This window comes from Sardina pilchardus, chromosome 10 (assembly GCF_963854185.1).
Source record: "Sardina pilchardus chromosome 10, fSarPil1.1, whole genome shotgun sequence".
NCBI lineage: Eukaryota > Metazoa > Chordata > Actinopteri > Clupeiformes > Clupeidae > Sardina > Sardina pilchardus.
The window spans coordinates 2,815,017-2,825,016 of NC_085003.1; the positions used below are offsets into that span (position 1 = coordinate 2,815,017).

A 10,000-nucleotide genomic window follows, 5' to 3' on the forward strand; every position below is an offset into this window, starting at 1 on the left:
AATAGTGCAAAAAAAACATAACCACTGAAAGATTTTCTGTTGAAACGGAAACAAAAAAGTCTCCTCCAAGCAATGCAAGCACAGCTCTTTAGAGTAAGGGCAAAATGTTATATTCAAGTTTACAGATTTGTTGAACATGCACACACACACACACACACACACAGAGAGAGAGAGAGAGAGAAGAGAGAGAGAGAGGGAAAGAGAGAGAAGAGATACACACACACTTTTAAATGGTAACCAATTGGATTAGTTAATGTTTGTTTGTGAACATCAGCATTTTGTATGGTCAAAACGTCACTTTAATGTAGATGCAACACAGTGCTGTGGTGGGGCTTGAGGCATTCTTTTACACTGTCTCAGTTCTCTGAGTGACAGTGGATCAGTGGATTGCTTGGATTTAAATCCGCACTTCAGCACAGCAATTATGGATAATACGTTGAGAACGTTCCAGGCCTGGGACTATGTGGTCTTCTCCTGCCTGTTTGTGGTGTCCTCTGGCATTGGAATCTTCTTTGCTGTGAAGGAGAGGAAAGCTCCGTCTAAAGAGTTTCTGGTCGGGGGGAGGCAGATGACGTGTGTCCCAGTGGCCCTCTCCCTGACCGCCAGCTTTATGTCGGCAGTGACTGTCCTGGGTGCCCCCTCAGATGTGTATCGCTTTGGGGCCTCGTTCCTCATCTTTGGTGTGGCCTACACCTTTGTGGTGATCTCTACTGCTGAGCTCTTTCTGCCCATCTTCTATAGGTCAGGGATAACAAGCACATATGAGGTACCTCACAAACGTCAGTTCCGTTTGATATTTTGTTGACAAAATTGGTGCTTCAGTGAGCCTGATTTGTGTCACTCACTTATTGACTGCTGTACATTTATTTTGTGTTGTCTTGCTTTGGTCCTGGTAGTATCTTGAACTGAGATTCTGTAAGTTGGTCCGAATAGCTGCTACCATCATTTACATGATACAGACGGTGAGTGGAAAAACAAATCTTTATTTCAAAACAGACAAAATAACTCTAAGTTGGCATAGATGAACATGGGAGTAATGTTGGGAATCCTATTTATGACCCATCAACATTGTTCCACATTATATTGAATAATGTTTAAGTTTTCCGTTTCCATTTCAGATATTATATACAGGAGTGGTTGTTTATGCTCCTGCCCTGGCTCTAAATCAAGGTAGATTGCATCATCGATATTCCTCAACACTTGTTGTCATTTTCTCTTTATTATTTTTTTCAATGTTTCTTTTTCTTACACAGTGACTGGCTTCAGCCTGTGGGGTTCTATATTTGCAACTGGAATAGTCTGCACATTCTATTGTACCTTGGTGAGTCCCTAGCAATGTCCAGCAATATCTTGAATTCAACGAGTTTGGTATCAGCATACAAGCACTCGTATGGCCTAATGACCCTCCACGAACTCCATATCAAACTCTCTGATAAAGGAAAATTTGATGGTAAAGAAAATACATGGTTAAATAAAAATAGCAGTAAATAAACTAATAGGTAAATAAATAGAATACTGTAGAAGTAAAGTAGAAGTAAAAGCATTAGAAGCATTTTATCATGATCAGTTTGGTGTGAAGGGCTGATCACAAGGCCAAGGTCAATACGGGGCATCTTATGAGGCCTCAGTAATAGGTTTGCAGGGTTGTGTGGGGAACATCATGTGTAAGAGAACTGCTGCAACTCCCAGCAGCAGCACTCTCACAAGCTCACAGGCTCTCTATTGTGGAGCTACCATCTGCACTGATTGGGACATTACCCAGCTGGCTCACTGTACAGATCCTTTGAGTTCCTTGCCAGGGATGTTTCAGAAGTACACAGATGGGATTTATAACCCATTATAATATTTATTTGATATTAGATTCATTATTTCTAATCCACTCCCCAAATGGGCATGTGATGCTAAACCCTGAGTGAAATGACCATACAGTACATTTGACAATGAGTGCATTTGTTGACCTGTTGCATTTGCGCTGTGTCCTGGGGGCAGGGAGGTCTGAAGGCGGTGGTGTGGTCAGATGCGTTCCAGATGGTGGTGATGGTGGTGGGCTTCCTCACCGTGCTGGTCCAGGGAACCACCCAGACTGGGGGTGTGAGGGCCGTGTGGGAGACAGCTCAGAGAGGAGACCGGCTGGACGTGTTTGAGTGAGTCTGAACAACAACACGCTGCCATCATCATGCTAACAGATTCCATCTGCCACCATGTATTTTGTAGAAGATTTCAATGGAAAGTTCCCTTTTAGTCCTGAAGTAGGCTTCATCCATGTATGAGAAACAGCCGCTTAATGTTTGAGGAGGTTTGGTGTAAAACAATTTCAATATTGTCAAAAAACATTGGGATTGAATTACTTTCTTTACATCTTTCTTCTTAACTCAAGATATGTTTTGAAACACATTTAAGGTATACCTTTAATAACATTATATCATACAGGAATTGATATATTAGGATGGCATGTGGCCCTTTAAACTAAAGGATCAATAAAAATAGCCATCATTCCCATTAGCTGTCCAAGCCCTTTCGTATGTAGTTTAACGCTGTGGTCCAAAAACCTGCATGGAGTAACTTACAACAACAAGTAACAGCAAAACAGTTTAGCTTCCCTTTATCAGAGCCATCTGCACTGATGTTGGTGTTTACAGGGCAAATCCTGTGCTTATTTAGCGTGTTAGCCTGCTAGTTTTAGACTAAACCATTTAATAGTTGTCTATTTGTCCAGCTTTGACCCTGATCCTCTGAGGCGCCACACTTTCTGGACCATATCTATCGGGGGCACCTTCACCTGGCTGGGCATCTATGGGGTGAACCAGTCCACTATCCAGCGCTGCATCTCCTGCAGGACAGAGACGCACGCGCGACTGTAAGAGCACTGACCCACACCTACACTGACGCCATTAAGCCAAGCTGTGTGAAGAGATAAAGTTGAACAAAGAACTTTGATCCATAATGTGAAGGTTGGAAAGTCATTTGGTAAATCAGCCCCTTCATGTTCAACAATTCCAGGCCATAGCATGCCTTTTGAAGCTTTAAAAGAAAAAGCACGTGGGCCAGTGTTTTGTGTGTATATGATGGTATGTGTGAGGTGAAGCATTGCAGGTCCATGTCCCTGTGTTGGCAGAGCTCTGTACTTTAACCTGCTGGGTTTACTGGTGATCCTGGTCTGTGCTGTGTTCTCGGGCCTCATTATGTATGCATACTTTGAAAACTGTGATCCTTGGACCGAAGGCTTGGTCCAGGCACCTGACCAGGTGAGCTTTCCTCCCTCATTAGTATGCCTTTGGCCTCAGCTGCTCCGTGCCCTCAATCCTAATCATGGCCATTTCACTATACTCTAATATGCTATTTTCTGAAATTGAAAACCAAAGAAGATGTAATGTTGTGTGTTATTTGATGGGGCTCATGTTTAATTCTTTCTCCAGCTCATGCCTTACTTTGTGATGGAAATTCTGGGGGCATATCCTGGTCTGCCTGGCCTGTTTGTTGCTTGTGCTTTCAGTGGAACCCTGAGGTTTGGAAAGAGTCCATATTTATCTTTTCACATAAGGGATAACTTATCTTAGGTACTACAGACAGTTTGGGATCTACAATCAAAACAAAACATTTCCAAACTTTATATTCAAGGATATTTCGATCATCTCTTGTCTAAAGCACGTCATGATGATAAAAATCACTGAATCTTAACAACAAAGTGGCTAGAACCAGAATAAAAAACAGACTCCACCTTCAAACACTATTTTTAGACTAGAGCATGGGCAAACAAACACAGACTGCATGTTTTCGACCCCTAGGTCTGGTTCTTGCCAGTCCCTGTTGAGATATGGTGATTTTTTATGAATCTATAACTACAGCACCAAAGAGCACCTGTGGCTGGATAAGGCAGCAGAGCCTATAGCGCTTCTTTCCCTTGCTGTGCACATCACGTTGTCTAAAGCACATACTGTAGACGCACGCATGATGCAGGACTGTGAGCCCGTATTTATCCCATTCAGATTGTGTTTGCTCTTGTCTGCTCCACACATGTTTCAGCACCGTAGCAGCTAGCATAAACGCCCTGGCCACAGTGACCTATGAGGACTTTGTGAGCCAGTGCTGTGAGAACATCTCAAACCAAACAGCTGCCTGGATCAGCAAAGGACTGTGTAAGAAGAACTCTTTTAGTTGGAAGAAGCAGTATTGCACTTTGTGGACCACAAGTAGAATTCATCTGTCAGGACATTTCAAAAGTGTAGTGATTTACCAGTGCCAATGTAATCAAATAACATTGCAATATATTCCAACAATCATAATCATATTCCCCTCCTTCATGATCTGATTCAATACAGTGCAACTTGCATAAAGGGCTAAATGCTATTTTGAATTCTGCTGAATGTGCATACATGCACTGCATATGCATGGTGTGCATACACAGATCCATTGTACTGAATTTATTCTTTCTTTTACAGGCATTGTGTTTGGAGTTTGCTGCACCTCAATGGCAATTGCAGCATCTTACATGGGAGGCATAGTTCAGGTAAAATAATTTGTCCATTTAAATTAATAACACATTTTTGCCAGTTGAATTTTTGCCCATTGAGCTGATTTTTCTCCGATTTCGACACAGTGTTTGCCTGTGATGGGGCTCCCATGTTTGCGTGTGCGTGTGTAAATCTGCCTTCCCCTTGAGAACCGTAGCTCAGCTCAGGGCTGTGGAGCTACTGCTGCTCTTCTACTCTCTCCTCGGCCCCGTTCACCTTCCTGCTCCCAGAGTAATGTTCCCTTCCTGTCTCTCCTCCTCAGGCGGCGCTCAGTATCCATGGTATGTGCGGAGGACCCATGCTAGGCCTGTTTTCTCTCGGCATTCTTTTCCCCTGCGCCAATTCCAAGGTCAGTTAAGATTTTGTACCGTCTACTGATACTTCAAGCTCTCCCACATATGCTGGAGGAAACTCAAAAGATGAATTATTCTATATCCGATATAATGGCAGCAACAATTACAACAAGATGACGACAACAACAACAACAACAATAGATAATTTCATGCATAAATATAGTAACAATAGGACATTAGGAATGTTAAGAGAGTGGCATTTCATGAACATATACAACATATACAATAATGACAATTGTAGGATTTAAAACACTGGGATTTAAAAAACTTTTAAAAATAGTTTTAAAAATGCTCATACTCAGTTTCTTCATAGACCATACCACTCAGTTTTCACTGGCATTAGTCACATTATGCTAGGCTTTCAACTGTCCATATGTTGAGGAAATGATCAGCAAAAACTATCCCGGCGTAGTTGCTTGAGGGGGCGAGTGTTTAAGTGCTTCAGTATGGGAGATGTTGCTGTGCTGGTGCTGTGGCCTCTCAGAGTGGTCACTGTAGCACCACAACAGACCCATGCTCTTCATCAGAAGTCCAGTTCTAACGTCCAGAGCAGTGCTGACCGCATGTGCCTCTCTCTCCCCAGGGGGCAGTTGGCGGCCTGATGCTGGGCATTGCTGTGTCCTTCTGGGTGGGCATTGGAGCCTTCCTCTACCCTGCCTCTGATCTCCACACACACCCTCTGGCCCTGAGTGTGCAGGGCTGTCCAGTGAACACCTCCCTCCCCCCCGCACACATCAATGCCACCATGGAACCATTCATCAGCAGCTCTGCGTCTCCTGCAGCACACGGGTGTGTGTGAGTGTGTGTGTGTGTGTGTGTGTGTGTGTGTGTGTGTGTGTGTGTGTGTGTGTGTGTGTGTGTGTGGGAGCACTGGGGAGCGCCTGTAGAGCTCATCAGAGCAGCACATGCTACAGCATAGCGTATAGCGGAGCCTAATGCAGTGCACAGACAGGCAGGCCATTGTCAGAGCGTAGCGTGATGGACAAACAGACAGAAAGATCATCTGGGCCCTGCTGGGTTGATGTTCATGGATACTGATGACTGTGGGTTTGCCATCTGCTTTTGTGCTTATCTTACCAAAGTGCTGTACCACGCTCTGCATTCTTCTGCCTGCCCTGTCCACCACATCCCGCTGTAGCTGCAGCCTGTCTGCTGGTGTGGAAGTGATCTTAGGTATGCGTGGGCTCTGAGACGGCAGAGTTAACACATCTTGTGTCCAAAAGCGGATCTCCATGCTGCCCGTGCTGCTCTGCCATATGCCATTCCTCTGCTGCACTGTCCATTGATAACCTGTTCTTGGAGATTTAGCTGTTGATAAACTACTGTGATACATACATTGATATTGACATGTACTTGGTTGAAGGAGGTAAAGGTTGAATAACCAACAGTTGGATTTGTCGGCCAAAACATGCTCAACATGTGCAGGTTATGATTTATGCCTGTGTACAAAATGTGCAGACACCTGTGAGTATATTATCCATATGAGTCGAACCGCATTTTGTTTCCATTAGGTCAGCTTTGGCTGAGACGTGGTACTCCATGTCGTACTTGTACTACAGTGCAGTGGGATTCGTAAGCACGATCGTCGCAGGTCTGATCATCACCTTCCTTACAGGTGCATATACATGCCATTGGTTGAATGACATGAAAAACTCAGTGATGCTTCACTGGGCTTCTTCAATAGAAAGGATACACAGAACTGTAGTGTCAGGAAAAGCACACCAGATACTCCCCCACACACAAGGTTCTGAGGGTAACAGATTGTCTAGAAATTGGGCCGGATATTTCATTCAGTGTAATCACCATCCAAAAAATAGTCACAACAACTTTGTAAGATTTATGTGGGCACGCACATAACACAATATGACACATGAATTTGAGATGACAAATAACAACCTCTGCATAACCAATTAAATGAGGAGGTATTTCCTTATTGTTGTGTAGGGAGTTTCTCACGTTGTTCATGTCTCTGTGCTGGTGCAGGCAGCTCCAATCCCAGAGAGGTGAGGCCGGGACTCATCCGCCCTGTGGGTGACCTCTTCTGCTTCTGCTCCGAGCGCCTGCGGAGGCAGTGCTGGTGTGGGGTGGACCACGAGCAGGACAAACTGGTCAGTTTACACGTCTCATACAGCTTTACTGCTATACCCTCTAGTTTTTCATGGTCAGCGTTGACCATTCACTGAAGTGCCCATGCTCACTAGAGATTTGACGTATTCTCATTAACAATACATAACAATTAACAACTAACAAAAAAGAGCAACAAATAACATTTTTTCTTGTATCTCAACAGGATCTGGGGAATGCAGATATGACAGATGATAAATGTCCAGACTATGACTCTTCAGTGAAAACCTTCAACATACAGGATGCTGCCTACACTAATTCTGGCTTTGTTAAAGATGCACAGGCATAAACACTTCAGAGTTGTATAATTTCTAATATTGTGTTATACGCAACAGTTTAGTTATTTATTATGAGTTTTTGAATTGAACAATTTATATACAGCAGTAATTTAAAGTGTCTTATCACATGGACTTTATAGCATAATTCAAACACAATTAGAGATATTTTTCAAAGATGTATGCATTAAAAACTGTTAAGCAAAATTAAGATTAATAACAGTATAGTGTATAATAAATGTATAAGTATAATAAGTAAATAAGATCAGTGAAACACAGATTAGCTTGAGGTTAATCAGTACCATTAAAATAAAAATACCTGTTTTAAAAATGTTTTAAAGTCATTGTGTTTTAATCTTGTGAAATGAAAACATATTTATTTGTTTATTAACAAACGGATTATTCAGATTCTGAAATGCAACTTTGAACCGTGGCTAGCCCATCGAATGAAAAGTATTCTGTTCAGTGCAGTAGGAGTGTGTATTGTACAGTAAATAGCAATGAAGTTAATAATTTGTAGTTAAGTTAATGTTACTGCATGGTTGGACATTTACCCTGGGACTAAAAGCACATGTAATGGAACAAATAGGCTTGACCTTGGTCATTTTTCAGGCCTTACGTTGTGACTTTCCCTGTAGTTGATTTACTGTTAAATGCTTTATACTGTTGTTAAATCGAATGAAATGCAACATACAGAGCAGTTTTATTTAGAAAGCAAAAATAGAGAAAGGACTGAAAGGTGGCTTCATGCGATGAGTTAAAAATGTTGGTACGAGCTAAATCTGATGGTGATCAGAGTGTTTGTGGAGTTAATGAGTTAAATGTGACGCCTCGGAGTGTTTGTGGAGTTAAGGAGTTAAATGTGATGACTCAGAGTGTTTGTGGAGTTAATGAATTTGTCCCATGATGCTTTTTTGACACAGGTGTTTTCAATCAAGCCAGGTGTATTAACTCAGCACTGTTGTCTGTATGATTCACTCTGCCTGAAGAAGGTCTAACGACCGAAAGCTTGCTATCAGTAAAGCTATTTTTTCACAAAGACTTGAAGTGTGCGGATTCTTCTCTTAAATATCCAGTCACTCTTAATCCTGCACCTCACACGGATGAGCGGTGATTTTTTACCTTTTGGAGTTAATGAATTAAAATGTGATGACTAGCAGAGTGTTTGTGGAGTTAAGGAGTTAAATGCGATGACTCAGAGTGTTTGTGAAGTTAAGGATCTCCAGAGGACATGGCATCATCTACAGGAGATCAACTCCACATTCTCTACACAGCAGCTTCACCAAATACCAAATAGAATTCCAAAACCTGCTATTAGCTGGAAATTAGACTTACAAAGTCTGTTTGTATTAATTGCACTTGACTTTGAAACACACTGTGAATGTTAGATAGTAATAGTATCATTTTAATTTTATTTTGCAGTCGTTTCTACTTACTCTTTAAATAATAGCTATATACTGTAAATAATAATAGCCAAGAACATGACATGAAAATTAAACATACTTGATGCATTTCAACTATGTTTGTGAAATGCTTTAACCATCAACATATTTGGGGTTTGGGGTTGATCCAGTCGTAATGACCCTCTGGTTGTTTGGTCCATGGTGTAGGTTCTCTTGCGGAGCGCAGCAGATGTAAATGTGGCACTGAGAGGCAGCTCTTGATGCGTGCTGAAATGAAAGGCTGTTATTGCCGTCTCCCCCCACTGCCCTGTCTCCCTCTGCCTTTGATCTAGCATCTTCTGTCAGCTTCTAATGTTAGATATTCAAATTGTGTTCTGTTTATCTCGGCTGTGTCTTTAGTTTCACAATAGATAGGCACATCTGACAGGTAGAGTATTAAATGGTTCGTTATATCACTTCTTTTCTCCAGACAACTTCATACGCCATAAATAAACTGCGGTTTTGATGGAAGAGGTTGTAGATTTTGTTTTCTAATTGTGAAACACTAGAGGATGCATGCCGACAGAGGAAAATGATGTTCAAAGATTGTTTTGAAGGTGAAGGCACATACGAAACAAGCCATCGCAAGGCAGGTCGCTCCTGAGGCATACAGCCCATTATTTGGATGACTTGAATTCCTGAGTTGCCAATCAAAGCAGTGGCAAGGAACAGTACAGTTTTCAGGCTTCAGTAAAAGACACTTTGCATCATGAATTGCATAGGGGGTAGAATAAACACAGTTGATACTATTTATCTACAATTGTCTGTGAGGATAGCATTCAATTTTCCTGCACATAGAGTAGATGTCCTTCTGCCATTTACTGGCGAATAACTGAATACTGCACTGTAAAATGTTTCACTGTGAATTTACAGTAAATTGCTGGCTAATAATTGCATGACTTTCACAGTAATTTACCGGTACTATCTCACAGTAAATTACTGTGAATTTCATGTTTTACTGTAAAAGTCATGCAACTCAGTAGCCAGCCATTTGCTGTGAATTTACAGTATCATGTTGTGTATAATCACAATACCATACTGTATGTTTTCATTTTTACTGTAAAAGTCATGCAATTATTAGCCAGCAATTTGCTGTGAATTTACAGTGAAAGATATTGTACATTTGAACATTTGATTTGTGATTTACCTGACCTATACCAACATGTTTTGGATCTGGTCAATAAAAGCAACAACAAAGAAAATACCATTTGAACTTTTAATGAACACTTTTCAATGAAAATCATTGAGCAGGCCATACAAACATTATAATATGAAGACATAGGATTGAACAAAAA

The 10,000-nt window shown here is 41.6% G+C and overlaps 1 protein-coding gene and 1 long non-coding RNA gene across 2 annotated transcripts in view; one reads left to right on the forward strand and one right to left on the reverse strand.

The window, feature by feature from the left end:
- The first annotated feature begins 324 nt into the window (after window positions 1-324).
- On the forward strand, window positions 325-7,558 carry slc5a12 (solute carrier family 5 member 12). Its single transcript, XM_062547143.1, has 15 exons — window positions 325-766; window positions 897-962; window positions 1,119-1,170; window positions 1,254-1,321; window positions 1,990-2,144; window positions 2,717-2,857; window positions 3,116-3,245; window positions 3,417-3,505; window positions 4,024-4,136; window positions 4,440-4,507; window positions 4,774-4,860; window positions 5,448-5,653; window positions 6,376-6,479; window positions 6,848-6,972; window positions 7,155-7,558. Exons 1-15 carry the CDS (start codon window positions 425-427, stop codon window positions 7,275-7,277), a joined length of 1,869 nt encoding a protein of 622 aa, XP_062403127.1. The 5' UTR covers window positions 325-424; the 3' UTR covers window positions 7,278-7,558.
- A 2,349-nt stretch (window positions 7,559-9,907) lies between these two features.
- The window catches only part of LOC134093975 (uncharacterized), a 2,480-nt gene continuing 2,387 nt past the window's right edge, over window positions 9,908-10,000 (reverse strand). The window contains exon 6 of the long non-coding RNA XR_009940400.1: window positions 9,908-10,000. This exon is cut by the window's right edge and continues 326 nt beyond it. This is a non-coding gene — a long non-coding RNA (uncharacterized LOC134093975).